This window comes from Neovison vison, chromosome 6 (genome assembly GCF_020171115.1).
Source record: "Neovison vison isolate M4711 chromosome 6, ASM_NN_V1, whole genome shotgun sequence".
Lineage (NCBI taxonomy): Eukaryota > Metazoa > Chordata > Mammalia > Carnivora > Mustelidae > Neogale > Neogale vison.
The window spans coordinates 175074807-175098284 of NC_058096.1; the positions used below are offsets into that span (position 1 = coordinate 175074807).

Consider the following 23478-nt stretch of genomic DNA (forward strand, 5'->3'; position numbering starts at 1 on the left):
GGTGTTTGTCAAATGGTTCAATCTACCATATTTGGATGGCCAATATTCAAAGACCCATACTGCAAAGATAAACTAAGCAACAGTATACCTAACATGAGTGCATTGTCTAGATCATTCTAGACAATTCTAGATCATTGTCTAGATCAATCTAGAATAACATTTTGGGGTTTTGTGGTATTTCAAGGTCATCGCTACAAATGATAAAGGTTACTGAAGTATGAAATTGGGGTATTGCTATGTAATAAAGGAGTAGGTGATAAGATGGTAGAACATGTCACATGCTTCTGTAACCACCACCGCCCCCACCCCTAGTTCCAGTATGCTTAGGGTAAAGACCAAATTCCATGTATGTCCCCACACATGGCTTACTCCTTGTCCACATCTCTACACTAGCAGCCTTAGCGGACATACTCATCCTATTCACTGTACTTCAGTCAGGTAATGCTGCTTTTTCTGTCCACAGAGGTACCATAATTTCTCCTACTTCCAGCCTTTTGCCATGTTATTCCTCTATGAGAAATTCTCCTATCTGTCCTTCCCTCTACCTAACTAACCGGTGCCTACTTCTTCCTCAAGGAGGTCTTTTGAGACAGCTTCTGCCTTCAATATAAGTGAAATTTCTTGGTTATATGCCCATATAGCCCTCAGAACACTTATTACAGTTTATAATTATGTATTCATGGGGAGCTCACAGGAATAATGTCGATTTTCTTTCACTGTCCTCTGAGAAGCACGAAAGCTAGGTCTTTACTGGCTTGCTTACCATTAGAGCATGGTGCCTAGTATTGTGTAGAAGGAGTTGCTCAATAAATACTTGTGAATGCACCAGTGAATGTTTATCCTCTGACTACTTCATACATGTACATACATATGCATAGCATACACACATGTTTTTTAATTTGGAATTATTATGAAAGTTTATTATGAGGCTGCTTATGTTTTTTGTTTGTTTGTTTGTTTGGGTTTGTTTGTTTGTTTTTTAGGTAAACTCTAAGCCCAACATGGGGCTCAAGCTCATTACCCCAATATCAAGAATCACATGCTCTATTGACTGAGCAAGCCAGGTGCACCCTTAAATATTTTTAAGCATATTTTAAATAGCAGCAGACACATTAACTTGGATATTATGGAAATTATTGAAACTCTCATCACTCTAAGCCCAAGTATTTTGTTTCTTTAATCAAATACACAGTACGGTCCATGATAACAGTTAAATCCGCTGCTTAGAGGGATTTGCTGGATTTTTGTCTATGTGAAAATGACTTCATACTCCTGGCTAAAACATGAACTAATATTTATCACTGAGAGCATTCAAAGCAACATGACCCTTTTGAATTTGAAGAATCAATGAAAATGTCAATTACTGTTAGATGGACAGGCAGAAAAGAATACAATTTTGTCTGTTCTACTCTTGTCCTGCAGGACTTATGCTCCCGTTCCATTTTCTGAACAATCTAGTAAAATTCAATTTACTTTTTCAATTTGTCTCCAACCAAGCTTCCTTCTGTCAGCTATGCAGACATTTCAATGCTGGCCACGTAGAGTACCAGGAGAAGAACAACTGGAATGAAATTACCTGTGCATTTGCGATCTGTGTCTTCTTTCTTTGACCCACTAATCGTCAACTTGCAGTTGAAGTTTTCCTCCCAGTATTCAGCAAACCATACATTTCTTCTGTTGTTTTCAAGTGTGCGGGACGTAAAATAGGCATCAAACCCTAAACAGAGTTAAATGAAAAGGTCATTGCTTGTGGGGCACTGCTGGAATGTTTAGAAATAGAAATACCAGTGATGGGTTTTCTTTGTTTTAGTAGACTGTATGCTCTTTCGTGTCAATTAAAAAAAAAAAAAAAGAAGAAGAAGAAGAAGAAGAAGAAGAAAAATATTCCAGGACTGACCTATGGCTAAATCCCTATTTCAATCTATCAGGCAGAGATGTGACCTACAAATGACACAGTCACAATGACCTTAGAGAGGACATGATGATCACAATATGTCTTGCATCTCCAGTGATGCTAGGCCAGGGACAAAATGTCTTCTTCCTTCTCACCAAGATAATTGATAATTTCAGTGCTTGCTATAGATAAGATTTTCTGCTTCACATAGATTCTTTTATTCACCTCAACAACCAATTCAGCAACCACTATCATTCCCACATCGCCAATAAGGAAAAGAGGCTCAGATGAAATAGAAGCATGACCAAAGTCAACCACTAGGCCATGCAGTTATCTGGGACTATGTGAGCTACTGACCTGTAAATATCCATTTAACACCTTCTTTTCATTTAATAATGCTCCATTGTGTCATTGATATCCTAATCAAAATGGAAGCTTTTGAAAAGGCCAAAAATAAAAAGGAGTCTAACAGAAAGCTCAGTGCTGCTCACTGAGTGCCGTGGCATATGTGAGGAGCAGAAACTCGAAAGGTCCCCAGGAAATCTCTTGCTACCTCTTTAGGAATGCAGCCTCAAATGCTCCAGTGGAGCCACAAGGTCTTAGGAGAATCAGATAGGATCCAGTAACACAATTTGGGCTGGGGGGCCAGCTCCACTCACTTCCTAAGTCAGGGGAACTTGAGCAAGTGCAAGCTTCCCTCATCATCCTTTCATCTTTCTGTAGAACTGAAGACTGCCCTACCTCCTTCCTTCTCAGTACCTTGTTTGGGATGGGGAGAAGACCTTGGAAACTTACAGAGTTCAGGGTCAACAATAACAGGAGATGGACTTGAGAAAACTGAGTAACTGTTATTTAAATTACTCAGTTTTCTCATTTTAAGGTCATTAAAAAAAAAAAAATAAAGTTTCAGACTCTTAACTCTATAATAGGGCCATATCAGGTTAACTATACTCATTACTAAGTGGCCAACACCAAATTCATGGCCTAACATATATGAAACCTACTATAAATGGAAAATCTAAAGTAAATGAGACAGTAAAACAAACCAAAATACATAAAGCACAAGAGATTATATAATATTTTAGAGAAAATAAAGTATTTTGCATCTCTTATTTCATTTTCTAGGCTCTTATCAATACATGCTGGCCAACTGTCCTTTTATCCCACTACCTTAAATGATCTGAAAGTAATCTGGCTAGAGTATGTGATTCCATTCCATTATCAATACTGATTAAGCTACCTGGCTGGAAGTCTTCCTGCCTCACTGTTCTCCCACAGCCCTGCCTCCAGATGACAATAAAGTAGAACAACACAATATTCTTCAACAAAGGAAAATCTCTGGGGGAAATACACAAGTCCCCAATGTTTCCCAAGACACTAAATGTATGCCTTCAGTCATGTATATACATACACACGTGCACACATGGTGACTGGTGACAGAGCTTTCATTTCTTTCACCATTTTGCCCTGTGTTCCCTCCTCCCACCTCCCCCACTCCCAAAACCCAATTAATCAACAGTGGTAGATTATGACAATGACCCTGACTAGACCTGCTTCCAGGGCTTCATACCCATACACGCCTTCCCTTTTCTGTGGGACATAGACGGGTGTGATGCAGGCAGAGTCTGGGAAGCCCTGGCCTCATCGTGGCTTGTTGTTGTGGAATTCTCTTTCTTGGAATCCAGCAGGCAGTGCTCTAAGACATTTGACAGCAGGATGGTAGGTCATGTGGCAAAAGCCCAGCTTGTCTCAGTCAAACTTCCTTGGAGATTGCAGCCCTCCAGCAGACGGCGGTGGAAGAACCACTTAGCTGAGACCAGCTCCCGTTGCACAATGGTGGCTGTTCATTAAGTCAGTAACACTAGAACTAGTTTTTTAAGTAGCTGGAAGACTGAAACTCTCCTTCTTTATCACAGTACCATAATTCTCTCTGTGCAATACCGAAACAACACACCCTTCACGAAGAAGCACCCTCGACAGAACGTATCCAAGTTTCAAAAGTAAACTCTTCTGCCACATGTCACATAGGTCTAAATCCCCAACCAGCCTCAGAACAGGAGCTACTAAAATGGCTCAGATTGTGGGGACTTTGGAACATTTAAAACAGAAGAAAAAGAACGCAAAACAGCAGTCAGAACTTCCCTCTCATCTGAGCAAGAACAAACAGACTTCTGGAAAAAAAAGCAAGCACAATTAAAGCTGTCTGTATGCACCACAGCACAACCTGAGCCACAACCCCTCTCCTTTACACTCACACACATAGCTGGTGCTTAGCTTCCTCCTCTTCCTCCTCCCCACGAGCCCGCTGGCTACCTGCATCTCTAAGTTGAAAACTGCTCTTGCTTCCCAAATGCATGTATATATGGACTTCCGGAATATCTCCTCAGATGCAGATTTGGGTGGAGGAGGTCTTGGGTGGGGCTAAATACACTGCATTTTTAACAAGCCCCAGGTGATGCTCATGCTGCCTACACTTTAAGAAGCAGGGCTCCAGGGCAAATCCTGCATTTTTTGTTGTTGTTGTTGTTGTTGAATTTTTTAAAAATTTATTTTCAACATAAGAGTATTCATTGTTTTTGCACCACACCCAGTGCTCCATGCAATCCGTGCCCTCTCAAATCCTGCATTTTAACAAGCTCCTCATGATCCTTATACTGCCCGTACTTTGAGAAGCAGGATTCTAGAACAATCCTGAACTTCAGCAGATGAGACTTGAACAGTTCCAGCCTAATTTGTGAGATCTTAGTATTTTCACCCTCAAATACATGTCTGGTTCAGAGGAGAGGGTCTTTGCTTTGCTTCTGTAGTTGCGACATTTGCTCAGTACCCAGCTCAGTATGGCAGGAGATTTGCCTTACCGTCTTACAGCCTGCAGATGGCCTGGGGAAGTAGAACATGTTGCCTTAATTGCTGGTGAATTTTCCTGGTGTGCTCCTGTGTCTATATATCCCTAAGCATTGTTTCTCTGGGTCCCTTTGCAGCCTCCAAAGTTGTTCCTCACCTTTATGCCCTGTCACCACTCTGGGCTCTCCAGCCTGGCATTTCAATTTAGCTGCATGTCTTAGTGTTGCTGAAAAGATAACCTGAACTAGCCTTGTGTCTTCACTACCTCCTCTGAAGGTCCTATGAGCTCTGAGGGGAAAACTCAGAGCTCTCAGTGAAGTAGTAGAATGTAGCATACATTTGCTTTTGAGTGGTGTCCTGAAAACCTCAGCAGTTTGGCTTTTTTGGTACGGAAGTCACATAGTGTACTGGTGAATATAGACATCAGAGACACACTGTGTGGGTCTGACTCTAACATTCTGATTTTCTACCTGTATGACCTTGAGCAGATGACTCAGCTATTTTGTGTCTCAGTTTCCTCATCTGTAGAAGGGGATTAATATTAATATCCACCTGGGGTGCCTGGGTGGCTCAATCGATTAGCCACTGCCTTCGGCTCAGGTCATGATCCCAGGGTCCTGGAATCGAGTCCGGTATCAGGCTCCTCGTTCTGCAGGGAGTCTGCTTCTCTCTCTGCCTCTGCCTGCTACTCTGCCTGCTTGTGCGCTCTCTCACGTGTGCTCTCTCTCTCTCTCTCTGACAAATAAATAAATAAGCCCTTTAAAAAAATATTAATATCCAACTTCGTATTGTTAGAAGGATTAAATGCGCCATTATTTGTAAAGTACTCAGCATTGTGCCTGATGAAGTAAAATGCAAACTGTTGGTTATAAAATAACCATAGTCATCCCTTAAGTATTTCTTGAACACTTACCCTGTGACAGGCACTATTCTCTACACTCACTTATCTTGGGTTAAAACAGGTGGCCCCTCATCAGACTCATGGCTAGCCTGGTGGGGAAGATAGATTTTGGCAAGTATCATTTAAATAAATATAAAATTACAACTGTGATTATTTCTATGAAGGAAGAGTACATAGTGTTTGGGGAGCACACACACATGCCCAGAGAGAGCGAGAACTCTCTTGGAGTGCCAGAGAAGGCTTCCTGGAGGGAGTAAACACAGGTGAGAAAAGGCAAAGAACAGTTTTGACCAGAAATGTAGGAAGCAAAGAGACTGGACATTTTTTCAGTGGAACGCCATGTGCTTTGTCTTAAGAATATTGAAGTCATTTAGCGTTACAAAATCCATCAGGACCACAAGGCTTTAAAATCAACAAATATAAAGGAACCATCTCCCATGTATATGCAATCTAGAATTTCTACTAAAATTCTAATAAACCAATGGCTTAAATGTTAATGTTAATGAATGAATAAACATGTGAATAAGCTATTCTTGTGAGTGGATGTCAAAATCTTTGTCAGATTTCAATTTGGTCATACAAAAAATTGCACTGACTATTACAATTACAAAGGTTTATTACCTTTGTAATAAACTTCATCTTCATTTTCACAATGAGTATCAGATAAATCCTAAGAAGTAGGTACTAATCATATCAACAGTTTTGAGATAGAAACTAAAGCTCAGAGAAATTTGGACCCAAATCAGTTTGCTTCTGGACCCTTGTTTTTGACATCCATGCAGAGTGGTGTTTCACACATTTTGGTGAGAATCACAATCATCTGGAGAGTTGATGAAGAAAATAGAGATCATGGAGGCAGGTCAGCCCTGTTTCTTTCCCCCTCGAGTTTCCCTAGGAGATTCTCATACTCCAAAGATTGAAAACCATGCCTATGGTGCATTGCTGGGGTCAACTTATTATGCTACCTCTTCACTCTCTCTAATAAATGCCCTATCACCAAGCTACTATATCAAACACAACTCCACTAGGCAACTGGACAGTTCAACAGGTGGAAGAACAAAGCTATTCTATGATCAGGTGCTGGAATGGCTGAGCCAATCCAAATGGTAAAACTGGCAGCATGGGCTCACCAAGCTGGGGCAAAAACTAGTTTCAGAAAACGGAGCTCCTCTCAGACAATTCAACAAAACAGAAGCAGAGGTCAATAGCTATTATTCAATCGAGTGAATCTTGCTGGTTTACCTCAGTTGAGTCCAATTTCTTGGACCTACTGTTTATTTTTCTTTAGCAGGGCCATGGCAAGAGATAAATTAAGTCTCACTGGTTCCCTCATTTTCATCCATATGGAATGAAGCTATTCAGGAAATATTCAAGCTTTTAAAAGAGACCTTGCTGTAACCATCTGTTTACAATGCCTTGTAATGTTTTTGTTGCCTTTTGGGTTAGGCACACATCATACCTCTGTTTTATTAATAGTCAAGGAGCTTCTGCTATGGGGTGGTTCAAAACTTTCCCTCCAGCTGCAGGCACTAACTCAACACTCTTGATCTGTCATTACAGTTTCTGCAGCCTAGTGATTTTACATTTGTTTTAAGTCGGTTCCACACCCAGCATGGAACTCAACGTGGAGCCTGAACTCATGACCCTGAGATCAAGACCTTAGTCTAGATCAAGAGTCAGATGCTCAACTGACTGAGTAATCCCTAGAGACCCAACTTCCTTTTTTTTTTTTTTAAAGGAATAGGGTATTTAATATAAGATGTGCAGTCACCAAGGTGCAACAGAATTAGGGACAGAAGCAGAAAGTAGAATAACTAATCTAATAATATATGTATACAGGGGTATATATGTGTATTCCAGTGAATTGAGACTTTATTCCTACTCTTATGGGAGCTCAGAAGAAAAGTGATCTGGTCACGCATGCCTTACTCTTGGTTAAATTATCAGTTTTAAAATTTAACCAAGGCACCAAGACTGGGATTTCATCTCACAGAAAATGGAATAAGAATTATGTTAAAGGAGAAGGTCATTCTTGTATGTAAAGCTGATGAAATTCTTAGCATTAAATTATTCCTTTTGTTGAACAGATTATTTTAATTTCAGAAATTAAGCTACAGGGGATTCTAAGGCAAATGTCTCACTGGGTACATGTTGAACAAAATTCATATAACCTTGGAAGTAAACTTAAAGCAACATGGAAATAACAAGAAGGGTTTTAGCTGGTGTTATAACTACATTTATATGGTTCTTTTCTCTTTAACTGGGGTGCTGCCCTCAAATGCTCCCTAAAATTTGTGGCTGAGACAAGAGTGTGCAAATCAATAGACACATAATTCATCCAGAGCAGGATGTTTAGGTGACCTTTCCAGCTGAGGAGGAAGAAGCTCTTACAAGTGTGTGGCAGAAAAGGAAAGCTATCAGTGTCAAGAGGGGGTTAGAGGACACAGCTGCCTGTTCAACCAGGGTGAAGGGATGCTGACAGATACTAATGGGGCTTTGTACAGTCTAAGAGAGTGACCAGTAAGTAGCCCTGATTGCTGATTTAACCACACAAGTCATGCACTGCAGCTTAGAACATCACTGTCAGCCTAAATGGCAGGGAGCACCAAAGGCTTCCTTCTACCAGTTCATAAAGGAGAGGTTCTTAGCTCTTCCTGAGCCACCTATGTTCTTTGTTCAACTCAGGAAAGATGGCTAATGATTTAGAAACACACAGGTTCTGGCACATCATAGGGATAGGATACTAACAGAATAAATCCATGAATCAATGAATAAAAAGACAGAGAGTGAGAAAGAATGACAGCGAGAAGGAGGGAAAGGGAAGGAGGAAAGAAGAGGAGAAGAGAGAGGGAACAAGGGATGGAGGGGGAGGTATGGGTGGGGGAGAGGCGAGAAGCACAGAATAGAGTAAGAACCAGGAGAACTCACATTGTCTGCTACCAAGAGGGTATATCTGAAAAACAAATTTTGAGAACCAGTCTTTATTTGTTTATCCCTTTTTCTATGTCTATTCTATAACTCATAGGGTTTAAATTGTAGTCCTCAAAAAGATATGTCCATATCCCAACCCCCTGAACTTATGAGTGAGGCCTTATATGAAAAATATTTTGACAGTGGATAATGAAAAATCATATGGCAAGTGGAATTAAGTTAAAGATCTCTGAGCAAGATCATCCTGCATTGTCTGATAGGCCCTAGATCCAACACAGAAGTATCCTTAAAGGAGAAAAAGGGAGCAGGAGTCATGGGGGAGGTCATGTGTAGATGCAGGCACAGACTTGAGTAATGGAGTCAAGCCAAGGTATCCTTGGAGCCACTTGAAGCTGGAAGAGGCAGGAAGCACCGCCTCTTCCACCCCCCACCCCGAAAGCCTTCAGAGGAAGAAGAGTCAAACTGACATCTCCACTTCAGACTTCTGGACTCCACAACTGTAAGATTATGATGTTCTATTGTTTTTAAGCCACTAAGTTTGTGGTCAGTTGTAATGGAACCCCCAGTAAATGAATGCACTTGTAATAAGTAAAAAAGTCTTATTGGTAGATACCTTTCTATGACTTTTCTCTGGTTGGAATGACAACATTTGTTTCTCAGATGTTGCAAACTGATGTCTTGCAGAATATATTTAGCCTATGGACTTGTCCTTTATATTTCTTCCAACAGTATTTCATTTTATTTCTTTTTCCCCAGTAGTATTTTAAAAATAATTTAAAAATCATAAGATTTCACTTGTAAGTCCAAATTTTTGGCTTCACTTGTAAAGTCAGAAGATCCTTTAACAAAGACCCCATTCCCATGTGGCAGCAGTCAGGTGCCAAGGGAAGTCTGTTCCCTTCAGATGAGCCTGCTTTCTCCAGCTCACAGTATTTTCCCACCACCTCTGATGGCCTCAACCTGGCCTCTTTTTGCATTCATAAGATGCAGTTTGTCATGTTTGACACTGAATTTTTCACTCCCAAGAAATGCATTGCCACTTTGCTGCAACATGAATGGCATACAGTCTCCACTGAATTGAGTATCTCTAGCCCCTAAGAATATATCCATGAAAAAGCTACTAAGAACAGAAGGAAGTCGGGAAAGGAGCAGGATTTAAAATTAACACAGAGTGCTCCGGGGTGGCTCCCTCCATTAAGCATCCAACTCTTGATATTGGCTCAGTTCCTATTCTCAACATTGTGAGATCGAGCTCCACCTCAGGCTCTGCACTAGGCATGGAGCCTGCTGTAGATTCTCTCTCTCCTTCTCCCCCCCTCACCCAAAAAAAAAAAAAAACTAACACAGAGAAATGTATCCTCATACGCACAAACAATAATCACTTAAAAGACAGAGCAAAAGAGAAGACCACGATTAAAAGCATAACACTAAAAGAATACCTATTGAAGAACAGGTACACCCTTCTACACAATCAAGCTGATTTTTGCCCTTAAGGAGTTTTGCTTTAATTAATTAATGTTTCTCTTGTGTCAGTTCTCTTGAAAATTGTACATTTTACATGATCTTTATAAAAATATTAATATATTTTCCCCCTAGAGCTAGGTAAGTTACCTTCAGAGCTCGTATGGAAAAAATAAAAGAATGAGGAGACTTCTGAAAAAGAAGAGCAACGGAGCATGAGTGTTTGGAGGGGTGCTGAAGATTGGAGGTCAGGACGAGGGGGGCAAACTCTACCAGGTAATATATTGTAACAACAGATTTAAGCTTTCTATGATTAAAAAAGAAGTCCTGACACAAGAATAAAGAAATCAATGGACCACTGAAATCTAACGGAAAGTCCAGAAAGACTTGATTGCACATGGGAATTTCATATAATAGAGAATAAAGGTAGTGTTTCTTTTTCTTTTTTTTTTTTAAAGATTTTATTTATTTATTTGACAGACAGAGATCACAAGTAGGCAGAGAGGCAGGCAGAGAGAGGAGGAAGCAGGCTCCCTGCTGAGCAGAGAGCCCGATGTGGGGCTCGATCCCAGGACCCTGGGATCATGACCTGAGCCGAAAGCAGAGGCTTTAACCCATTGAGCCACCCAGGCGCCCCAAGGTAGTGTTTCAAATCACTAGAAACATGTTACCATTTTAATAATCATGGTAATAAACAGCAACTTGTTGGATAACTGGTTAATGATCTCTTTGGATCCCAGTTCAGAATGTGACATTGTATCAGCCCACAAAAAAATATGGGAAGCATTAACATAGATTAAACCATAGTTAGTGAACATGGGGCTTTTCATCTTTGTAAGAGAAAGGATTTTGTACAGTTTCAGAAACTGGAGATCCTCCACACTTGGTGTGATGCCACCTGCTGCAGGACATCCATGGTAGGGTCCAGCGGCATGTGGCACACTCCCCAAATCCTGAGGACATGGCCCTGACTGTACTTGCACAGTGCTGTGGGAGATCATGTCCTTGTCTGTTTGTATCTCTCTCGTGACTCTGAGCTCTCACCATGAAGAGACTGCTCAAGTGCCTGTCAACATTTACTGAAGTAAATCAAAGTTAGAAACATGTAAATAAGTTTGGCGAGATAATCATTAGTGATCTAGTGGGATAAGTTAGGCTGTCAGATGTACCCCTAAATTTGCTGGCTGAATCTATTGAGAGTGGTGGAAACCAGCCATTATTTTTGAGAAAACAAATAAGAATTACTGCAATGGAAATTATCCCACAAAGAACAAAAATCTCATGGGAAGTGTTTATGGATGAGGTAGAAGGAATAATGTTTGCAATATTATTCCACAAAATGCGTCCAAAAAGCTGTTGCACATTATATAATGCTAGAATGCTTGCCATTTTTCACTCTTTTAAACTGTCTGGGACGCAGAAGGGCATTTTATGTAACCTGAGTACACTTATATAGGAACGAATATGGGTACAAACAATACATATTAAACTGATAGTTTTAGCATTACAATGGATAAAAAAAACTCCTTCCTAAACTGGAATTCAAGGGTTCAATTCCTAGTTTTGTCACTTCCTAACTAGATGATCTTGAGCAAATGACCTAACCAGACTAAGTTTTTCAGTCTGTAAAATGAGGATAAAATGATGATAATAGGGGTGCCTGGGTGGCTCAGTCGTTATGCATCTGCCTTCGGCTCAGGTCATGATCCCAGGGTCTTGGGATCAAGCACCACATCAGGCTCCTCGCTCTGCAGGAAGCCTGCTTCTCCTTCTCCCACTCCCCCTGCTTGAGTTCCCTCTCTCGCTGTGTCTCTCTCTATCAAGTAAATAAATAAAATATTTAAAACAAAATGATGATAACATCTACTCCATAGGATTTGTAAGAGGTATCCATGTGAGAATATATGCAGTGTTGTGAATAATGCATGGCATATAATAAGAGTACAGATGTTAACTAAATGAAAAGAAAATGAAAACAGACATACATGTAAAGTGACAAAAAAAGAGAGACTACAAGAAGAGGAAATTTAGAAAACTTTGAACTTGAACACTAGAAATTCTCCATGAAATAGCCATTTACCAAGTTCCTGGCTCCGGAGTCAGAAAGACCTGAGTTTGAATCCTACCTTTGCCAACCATCAACTCTTTTATTTAACTTCTCTTATGCTAAGTGGATCACTTACTATTCATATTTTGCTGTTGAACTTGATATCTATTCACTCCTTTGCTTCTCCATTCATTTACGCATGAATATATGCATTCATTCTTTCATTTATTCCAAAAGAAACGTAAAGTGGTATCTTTGTTTCACCTATTAAATAAGCACAGTTGTATCTACCTTAGAGATGGGTGGAAAGATTTAAAATATGAAGGCTAAACCAGCTAATATCTTATAGTTGCTCAGTACCTGGTGGTTCCTTCCTTTTGTTAATGTAAGCAGTTTCAGTAGCATCTCCAGATAGCATAAAACAATCACCTTCCCTCTGAGAAAGCTCCTCCTTGATTTCCTATGCTGTGTGCAGCATCTGTGAGCTTAACAGTTGGAATGGATGTTGCTTTGCAGCAACTTGGATGCACAAGGTCAGTAGACAAGAAAGATGCAGGGCCATCCCTCAAGTGAGTGCTTTAGGAGGTGAGATTTGAATAAGCCAATGTTCTGGAGGCCACAGGGTGAGATGGAAGGTTCCTGCTCTTCATTCTTCTACCCCACCTTCATAATGATGCTCAATTTAAACCCCTGTGTTAGTTGGTTAAATGTTCTACACAGAATGTTGGTCGAGGGCCAAGCTCAATGATCACTCACACAGGTTACAGCATTAACTTGGCCTTGGGTTTTTTATTGTCATTCCTATAATTTCTTGCCTTCCTCCCCGCTAGCCTCCCTTATCTTCCCCTTCATCTATCCATATTATGTTTTTTTCTATTTCCATGTCTTTCTTTCCTCTCCAGTAACAACAAACCTACGAATTATGGTGCCAAATTTGTGCAATCTTGGCTGTGACACATATTAGTGCTATGTATCAAAACTCATTTAAAAAGGGTGCAAAGTCTTTGACCTAGCCATTTTATTTCATGGTATTTACCTAATGAAGTAAGTATATGCATTTTTTAGAAAAGATGCAAGAAGTACTGGATGATATTAAGAAATCATTAATTTTATCAAATGTGATAATTGCATGATGATTATATATATAGGTTCTTGCCAGTTAGAAATACATTCTGATATATTTTAGGTGAGAAGTCCTAAAGTCTGGGATTTGATCTGAAATATTTCTTCACCATAAAAGGTCAGAGGGAGTAGTTAAAACATGGAAAAACACATGGTGCTTTTGCTCACATTTTCTTAAAGGAAAAATGGTATATTGTAGGGATTGTCTTTATAGAAACCAAGAAGAGTCAAGTGTGTTGCAAACATTGTTTATTGATGTCAGTGTCTGTGGCTTAATATTGCTGTTTGCATCATAAAAACTTTTTCTTTATTTCTGTAGGACTCAAAAGAGTTTAGAATTCACTATGGTTTCCTATTAGGCCACCAAGAGGCTTCCTCATGGGAAAGAAGTACAAGGATGAAAGGGAGCATATCGTATATTCCATAGAATACACATCCTGGTATCGCTCTCCTCCTGCCATCAGGGTTGAAAATCTACCACGTGATTAGCAGATTCCAGGGAGGTTCCTTCATTTTTTTTTTTAAACCATGTCTTTGAGAATCCATCTCCAAGACCCATCTCAGCTTCTATTACTTTCTCAACATCCAGGAATGACCATGACAGTAAGTTCCCAGACGGGCTGTTGGCCCAATTACCTAGCTGGAGAAGATCATGTTAAATCCAAAACAATCACTGAGGATCTTCCAGGGAGTTCTCCAGCTGAGATCTACCTATCATAAAATACGGCCTTTAGATAAGAAGAGGAATATTTGTCAAGGCCTGATGCATCTCCCTAGGGCTGTGCTATAGTGCCCCACAAATACTCATATGTGTATAGTTCCACTCTTGAGGAACTCAGCCTCTGTTCTGCATGAGGTATTTGGAGAATATCTAGGTCTGCAACAGTAGTTCATAACCCTGGCTATACTCTGGAATCATGTATGGAACATAAAAAAATAAACACACACATGCGCACGCACACATACACACACACACACACACACAGGCATAGACACACCCCTAGGGCTGGACTCCAGGCCAGACCAGCTAAATCAGTGCTTCCGTTGGTGGGCTTAGGCATTAGCATTTCAACTTCTCAGGTTATTCTGAGCTGCAGTCTAGAATATTGCTCTAGAATATTATGTGATTTTGTCACTCATACATATATTTTACACACCGTCCTAGAAGAGTTGCTCACGGCACACCAGAAGCACAGAAGACAAGGTCTCTTAATTTTAATGTATCTATTTTTGATATATATATCATGATTACTCAGTATCTATTCTTGGTATATGCATCATGATTACTCAGATAATATCACTTGCTCAATGTCTTTTGAAACATCAAATAAAAGTTGAGTATGTTGTCATAATTGACTGCATCTCAGTATCATTCTTTTAAAATTGGTATTCATTATATGAAAACTTCCCTAAATTTTAATTAATAAACTCTGCCATATAGAGAGTATACATATATTTATTCAAGCTCGATATTATTCTAATTAAAGATTTATGCTTTCATAGTAAATTTTGTGGACATTTGTAATACATGACTTTTCTGTAGACAAGTTTAAGAATTTTTAAGATCATACTATGATTACACTTGTGTGTGCCTATAGTTTTCCAACAATCATAACATTACAAAGTAATGAATTTAACCCACAGTAGGTATTGAACTTTAACTACTGGAACTTACCCATTTTTCCAGCCAACAACAGAGTGAAACCCAGACAAACTTGTTAGAGAATTATTCTACATTGTAGAAGCTTCACATTTTATTTTTAATAATGGTACAAAATCGTGTTGCCTGGTTACCATCTTCATTTTGTACCCTGATCTAAAAATGTCTCAGCAGCCAGAAGTTTTCAGTGAGCTCAATACCTAAACTTATATAATCAAACATCTATAACAGGCCAGAAACAATTTTACAAAAATGATATTTCATTTTCTACCTAATCACAGATTCAGCCATTGTCTAAAGATTGGGTAAAATTAATAATAATAATAACAACAGCAACATTTTGAGGTAAGTACTTTTCTTATACAGATCTGAGAGGAAGAAGAATAGTGTAAGGAAACAAAAGCCCTTAAAAAACAATACCAGTGGGGCACCTGGGAGGCTCAGTCCTTAAGTGGCTCAGGTCATGATCCCAGGTCCTGGGATCCAGCCAGGCATCTGGCTTACTGCTTAGCGGGAAGCCTGTTCCTCCCTCTCCCACTCCCCCTGCTTGTGTTCCCTCTCTCTCTGTGTCTCTCTCTGTTAAATAAATAAATAAAATCTTAAAAACAAACAAACAAAAAACAGTATCCCAAATGTTTGATCATGTATTATTTCAATTCCCATGGAAATATAAAACCAGAGGAAAAAAATTGGAGGTTCTGAAATTCTTAGATTGATTTTTAAAACAGCACCTACTAATTGCAAATAAATAAATCCCTTCTTGAGGTATTTTCAGATTTGAGAAGAACTGTCTAACATCCTGCATTTTTTATCCCTATGCCAGCAATTCCTAAAGCAAGTTATTTTGATGCATATTATTTATTTGTGTATTATCTGGCATATAAATAAAGACATCATACTTTCAGAAATGTAAAAAAGGACAAAATAAATGCCCCTAATGTCTTCATGTAAGAATCACGCTCATGAAACAAAGTCAGGTTATTTAATTATTTTACCACCCACGTTACTAAGCTATTTTTGGGGTAAAGACACTGCATCAGGTAGTGTAATAGGAAAAGGTTATCTGTTCTGTACTGTTCTCTCTTTCACTTTTGGGCAGCTATATCCCATTTTCCAGGAATCCACTTACACATTTATACATCTGTACTAGGTGTGACTGACTGAGTTAGGGGTAAGCACCTAAGCCAATCTGTGTCAATCAAATTCCTGTCCTTGGAACCTGAAATTGGAAATAATGAAATTCCTGAATCAACCCAAATAGTAGAGACATAAACTTAGGAGTTGCTGACAGCAGTCATGAAGACTGGGAAGTAGAAAAAGTCAGTTTGCAGTGGGAGCAAAGAGTGAGTCAATCAGAGGCCAAGAAAGAAGAGACATGGAAGAGGAAAAAAGAAATGTCTTGCATTTCCTACAAGGATCAAATACCTGATTCCATCTTTCTCTAGGACTTAGGTATGTTTCCTGTCTTTGGCTTCTGTAAGACATCTTTTTAACTTTATTATAAGTTATCCCCCCCTCCTTTGTGCTTAGGCAATTCCCAATGTGTGTCTGCCATTGACTGGTAACATATCCCGACATGTCGGGATTTGGATTTTGCTTTCAAGGAAATTGCTAAGCAGGATACACACAGATCATTTTTTTAAAAAGAGAGTTTTAGAAGTTGTAGAGGTGAGATAATAGACATTTTCACAGGAAGAAGCAAACTTTCCTGGTTCTGAATAGGTAGATCAGACAAAAAATGTTTTTCAGAGCAGTGATAATCAATGCTTTTGAAAATGTCTAGAATGATGAACAACACTATTTTTTGTAGGTAATCAATGTTACAGGAGTACAAATTCAATTTTATGCCGTTTGGTTCAGACACAGAAATCCTTGTTTTTCCTTTCAAAGTGAAATACCTCACAGGGAACTCCATGCTCTGTGTATTTCGCATAAGCAAAGCAATGGGATGAACTGGATATTCAAACCATGTAGCAACATAGTAAATATGGTCTTTCTCTGGACATGGTATTTCCAACAACAAAATATAGTTGGCATTATTTGCGCCATAGCCCCACTGACAGCATTCTCTTTAGAGTACCAGAGGAGAATTTTGTGACAGTGACTGGCAAAGCCTGTGACAGCACCTAGGTCACTGACATTATCCAAGGAAATGCAGTCCCATTTCATTCATCAGAGTTTGATTCTTTGTTATCCAAATTTCGACAGTCTTGGATGAAAACAAAACAAACAAACAAACAAAACAAAAACAAAACATGACAGAGCAATTAATCACAGCAAAAATTAATTAAATTAATTAAAGCAAGAGGCCCCATGGTAGGGAGATTATGAAAACATAATACACAGTCACTACCTCCAAGACATTTTCAGTTTTGGGTGGTGGGTGAGAAAATACAAATAACAATAATAACAGTAAAACTGACCAATGTTTATTGAAAAAAAATTATACTAGGCTAAGGGTGTTAAATGTATTAATTCAATCTTCAGAAACATTTTATGAGTTACCATCATTATTATCCCTATTTGGTGACTGAGTGAACTGAAACTTATGTAGTATAAATAACTTGCCCAAAGGCTTATAGTTAATAAGTGGAAACTGAACATAGTCTGCCTGATTCCAAAGGTAAGCTCTTAACCATAATGCAAAAAGAAATAAGAGAACAAAGCCATATAAAAATTTCAAATATACTCTTTAAATGTTACAGGAATTCAGGGGATGAAAGGGAACAGCATGCTGCAGTTACATGCATTTATTCCATGGCAGAGCTGTGATCTGAATTTAGCCTTGAAAATGCACAGTTCATATAGACAGGAAGAGCCAAATAAAATAGATGATGATAGCAAGAATAAAGGGGTGATTTGGTTGTGTTATACATGTTTCTTGGTGTTAACTGGATGGATTTGACTACCATGCTTTATTCAGGGAAGAACCTTAGGTAAAGTTACGATGGAACTAGGCTGTACAAGAAGTTTGCATATTATCTCTTGGGCACTGTGAAGTCACTGAAGGTCAGTTCTTAAGAATGCATGCCATGATAACAGAAAGACTTGAGGAAGAATACACCAGCAAGACTGGAAGGAAGTTTCATATATGCTGACCGACACTGTGATAGAAGCATTAATCTATGTGGTCTAATATAATTCTTATAACATTCTGAAATACAGAAACTGCCATGTCCATACTTGCTTATCAGGGAAAATGCCTCTTTTAAGGTCACCAAGTGGAAAAATTAGACGTAATATTTTAGTCTCATCTGTTCAAAACCCAAACTCTTAAAAATTCAATATGAAACACTCTAAGCAAAGAGACATTGCAGAGCTATAATAAAAATAATAACTAACATTATTAAGATATTTATTTCTAGATTCCAACTTAAATAAGTTATTAAATAAGCTATTGTAAATCCAATAGCCCTGAGATAGGTACTTTATTATCTCCATTTTTCACATGAGAAGAGTAAAGCAGACATAGCATGGGGACATTTGCCCATGGAGATGGGAAAAATCTTTCTGTCATTACCGAGGGAGATGAGATTGCAACCAGATTTTCTGGCTCTATAGTCCATGCTCATGGCTCTTCTTGGAGCCCCTCAATTACAACAGCAGGTGACTAAAAAATAATATGCATGCCACCTAGAGTAGAAAGTTTTACAAGGACAGGTTGAAAACATGGAACTTAATGGAGAAAAAAGGACATTTGGTGATTAGATCTAGAGTTGGGGTGGGGGATTGATGGAATAACTTTGTTTTGTTTTTTCATTTTAAATAGAAAGATGGTGTAATTTTCCAATCACTGAACTTTAGGTGATGATTGAACCATGAAGGAAAATACTCTCAAGAATAAAGCTATAGATTCAGAAGTCAAAGAAATGCATGTGATACTTGGAACTAACAGAAAGGATAAATCAAAAGGAAGAGGAGAAATGAATAAAAGAAAATATATAAAGGAGAAAGGCACATGAAGAGATGAGTCATGAGAAATACCTATATTTAAGGATGTCAAAGAGAAACAAAGAAGCCATCGATGGAAATGTTAGGGGGATTATCAGAGAAATAGAAGGCGGCCACAGGGTATTTGTAAAAACCCACAGCTCCATAAGATCTACGGTTGGCTTTATTGGCATATGCTCCTCAGAACTCCTCATATGAGTAAATTTCATTCACACAGGTCTTCAACTGTGGAAGGGCCTCATGCTTTGGCTTCGTGCTTTCATGTCATCATTCTGGAACTATTAATTTTTGAACAAGGGCCTTCTCATTTTTATTTTACACTGGGTCTCACACAATATAGCCAGTACCAGAAAGATCTCAGGGGTCATCTTTTCCAATTCTCCATTTAATGATAATATTTTTTTTCAAATTTTCCCAACCATATACTATCAAATTTCTTAATAAATTATCTAGTCACAAGGAACTTGGGGAGGGTCTGTAGCCTTCTCAAACATTTAGGAAGAAAACAAAGTGTCAGTATAATTGTGCTATCATTTTTATCTAACTTTCATGATTTACTAGATTTCAAATGTTTTGGCCAATAAACCCCATTAATTCTTCACTGCCAATTGCCAAGAATGTAGTTAGCACATGGTAGGCACTCAGTAACTACTAATAAATTAAAGTGATTCTGAATTACATATCCTAGATGGTTGTTCATTTTCAGAAAAAATACTAAAATGCACTTATGGGCCAATTTAAAATTTCTGAATATGTCATTTAAAATTTAAATCAATTCCTGCATGGTAATTCTGAAAAATTTTAGAAAACAATGGTCATATTTACACAGAATCTTCTCACTTTTTTTCAACCTTCCCTAAAATTTAAGAGAGTTTCTTCATCACCTGGGTCAACTGTGACTTGGAACATACCCAATGTTACAGATGTTTTGGGTCACCTTAAAGCAGGGTTCTTCAACGTTCACCCTATTAACACTATGGGCCCAGTAATTCTTTGTTGTGAGACTGTCCTGTGTCTTGTATGATATTTAGCAGCATCTCTGTTGTCTACCCAGTAGATACCAATATGACTCTCCCCACTGCAAACTGTAACAAACCAGTGTCTCTAGAAACTGTCAAATGTCTAGGGAAGGGCAAAATCACCCTTAGTGAAAACCACTGATTTGAAGTATAACAACTCCAGAAAGAAAGAAAGAAAAAGAAAGAAAGAAAGAAAGAAAGAAAGAAAGAAAGAAAGAAAGAAAGAAAATAATGAACTATAACCACTCCACACAATGGCTTTAACTGGGTGTGTGGCATTTGTTTCAGTGAATTACATTTATTTATTTATTTACTTGTTTGTTTGTTTGTTTATTTATTGCGAGAGGCCATGTGCCCTGCATGTGCCTAAGCCTGTTGGGGAGGGGAGTGCACAAGAAGAGAGAGAAGATCTTCCGCTGGTTCCACACTCAGGGCAGAGCCCATTGCAGGGTTCCATCTCACAACCCTGGGATATGATCTGAACCAAAACCAAGAATTGGATGCTCAATTGACTGAGCCACCTAGGCACCCCATTTATGTTAAATTTTAATATGATGATGCTTGGAAAGAGAGTATTAAAAATTTCATTATGGTAAACTTCCCTGGGGAATGAGCCTTAGTTTCTTCTCTATACTTTTTTGTGTTTTAGTTATGTCTTTGCACTTTCCATGCTCTTTAAATTATTAACAATTAGAATGAATGCTTTTTATAAGCAGAGAAAAATGGTGTTTTCATCTTGAAATTCAATTAGGAACATGTGGGTAGTAAGGAAATGGAGCCTGTGGGTATAGAAACATTTAAGGAGGATTCATATGAAGGACATTCCCCACTTTGCTTCCCAAGAACCCATATCCTACAGTATATAGGAAATAGGAATAATAATAGAGTCCATGAAGTTCTATTCTATGAGGCAAAACGATTTTATAAACACATGGGAAAAATAGGCTGATTCAATAAGTTGGGATAGTACTTTAGAACGAAGAAGTAGTCAGCCACACCTAAATACACTTGCTTCTGAGGAAGAGGAAAATGGTGCCATCGGCATCAGATGCCATGCACAAGAAGGGCTTGAGAGTTTCTTGGGAAATAGGCCACCAAACTGAATTCCTTTTATACATTTGCATACTCATGCTTTTAAAACACCTTCTAAAACAAGTACTACTTTTTTTTTTTTTTAAGATTTTATTTATTTATTTGAGAGAGAGACAGTGAGAGAGAGCATGAGCGAGGAGAAGGTCAGAGAGCGAAGCAGACTCCCCATGGAGCTGGGAGCCTGATGTGGGACTCGATCGCAGGACTCCGGGATCATGACCTGAGCCGAAGGCAGTCGTCCAACCAACTGAGCCACCCAGGCATCCCAGTACTACTTTTTATCTTGATGATACAGATATAGATATATTGATAGATAGAGAATGAGACACTACTCTTGGATTTCTCCAAACTTCATGTAGGCATTTATACCAAAATAATAGCAACTAATATAATAAAATATGGATAATCAGAAAAAATCTCTAATGTTAATTCATAATGTAAAAGATGAGAATTTTTTTTTAATTCATGTCAGGTTAAATGGTAAGGATTTAACAGCTATCTCTTTTGTTTTGTAGCATATTTTTTAAAAGAAAATAAAAGTGACAGAGAAGTTTTTCACTATTCAGACATCTCTTCTCAGATACATCAATTTTATTTTGCGTGGTTGACTTTTATTTCACTAAAGTTTCTAATAAAGAAGTTCTTTACTAAAATATATTTTCTTCTCTTTATAAACCATATATATATATAAAACAATATTATTCAGTCATTAAAAAAATGAAATTTTGGGGGCGCCTGGGTGGCTCAGTGGGTTAAGCCGCTGCCTTCGGCTCAGGTCATGATCCCAGGGTCCTGGGATGGAGGCCCGCATCGGGCTCTCTGCTCAGCAGGGAGCCTGCTTCCCTCTCTCTCTCTCTCTGCCTGCCTCTTCATCTACTTGTGATTTCTCTCTGTCAAATAAATAAATAAAATCTTTAAAAAAAAATAAAATTTTGTCATTTGCAATGACATGGATGGACCTAGAGGGTATAATGCTAAGTGAAATAAGTTGGTCAGAGAAAGACAATACTGTATGATTTCATATGTGGAATTTAAGAAACAAAGCAAATGAACAAAGAGAAAGAGAGAGAAAGACACATCAAGGAAAAGACTCTTAACTATAGAGAACAAACTGTTGGTTACCAGAGGGAAAGGGGCTAGGGGATGGACTAAATAGGTGTTGGGGATTAAGGAATGTACTTGTCCTGATGAGTACCTAGTAATGTAGGGAAGTGTTGGATCAGTATATATTGTATTGAATCAGTATATATTGTAATGTAGGGAAGTGTTGAATCAGTATATATTGTATACATAAAACTAATATAGCATTGTATGTTAAGTAATTGGAATTAAAATAAAGATTTAAAAAGCCCCAGAAAAGTTTTATTGGACTACAAATAAATAAATATATTAAATCCAATATGTGGTTATAAGGATTTTTTAAAAGGCTATTACTGGGAAAGTTTTTATTTTACCTCCCAACTCCTCCCAAAGTTACTTGGGGCTCACTAATGTCTTAAATAATTTTGGCTAAGATGGATCCTCTCAGAGATGAGAATCATGGTAAAAAAGAAACTATGATATTTGGGGTTTAATTTTTGTTTTCACTGAGTGGAAACATGGGGAAGAGGGACGATAACTGAAATTGAACTCTATAGTAGACTGGAAAGAGAATAAAAGGTAAGTAAGAGAAGTTATTTCCAATTTATTATGAGAACTAATGTGCACCCTATTTGGTAAATGTGATATAACTTACATGGATGACAAAAAGTAAATTAGGTTGCTTAGATATGAAGTGGAAGAAGAAGAAGAAAAACAATCATAAAATGGGGGGGCACGGGGGGCACCTCTGCCTTCAGCTCAGGTCTTGGTCCCGGGGTCCTAGCATCGAGCCCCGCATTGGGCTCCCTGCTCAGCAGGGGGCCTGATTCCTCTTCTCTCTCTCTCTCTCTGCCTGATTCTCTGCCTACTTATGATCTGTCAAACAAATAAATAAAATTTAAAAAAAAAATCATAAAATGGGAACAAAGGGCACCTGGGTGGCTCAGTAGGTTAAGCCTCTGTCTTTTTGGCTCAGGTCATGATTTTAGAGTCCTGGGATCTAGCCCTTCATCAGGCTCCCTGCTAAGCAGGGAGCCTGACCCCCCCACCTGCCTCTCTGCCTACTTGTGTTCTCTCTCTCTCTCTCTCTCTGTGTTAAATAAATGAATAAAATCTTGAAAAAAAATAAAAATTTTAAAAAAATGGTAACAAAATCTCCAAACAAATTAGGTTAGAGAAAAAGGGCATTTTGTCATTCTTAATGAGTTCAAATTCAGGTCCAACCAATTGTACTATGAACATTCTGGCAAGACTAAAAGAATATAGAGATTGATGAAAATTATAAAAATTAAAGTGTTTTCAGGTCTCACACTGAAAAAAATGTTTTTCCTACCTGAGAAAGGGGAAGACAAAGGAAGACAAATTATGGAAAACACGGAAGCCACTTTCTGGAAAATTTCCATGTACTTATATAACAAATGATCGTGAATACAAGAAAAGAATTTAAGGATCATTGAGAGATTGCTTGACAAAAAG

General features: G+C 38.4%; 1 protein-coding gene across 5 annotated transcripts in view; it reads right to left on the reverse strand.

Annotated features, from left to right (window-relative positions):
- Window positions 1-23478, reverse strand: part of GRM7 (glutamate metabotropic receptor 7) — a 902298-nt gene that overhangs the window by 349196 nt on the left and 529624 nt on the right. For all 5 annotated transcript variants that reach the window (XR_006385106.1, XM_044253109.1, XM_044253106.1 and 2 more), the window contains exon 5: window positions 1577-1717. Coding sequence is in view for 4 of the 5 variants with exons in the window: in XM_044253109.1 (XP_044109044.1) it covers window positions 1577-1717 (141 nt within the window). In the remaining variant the exon portion in view is untranslated. The remainder of the gene's footprint in view (window positions 1-1576; window positions 1718-23478) is intronic.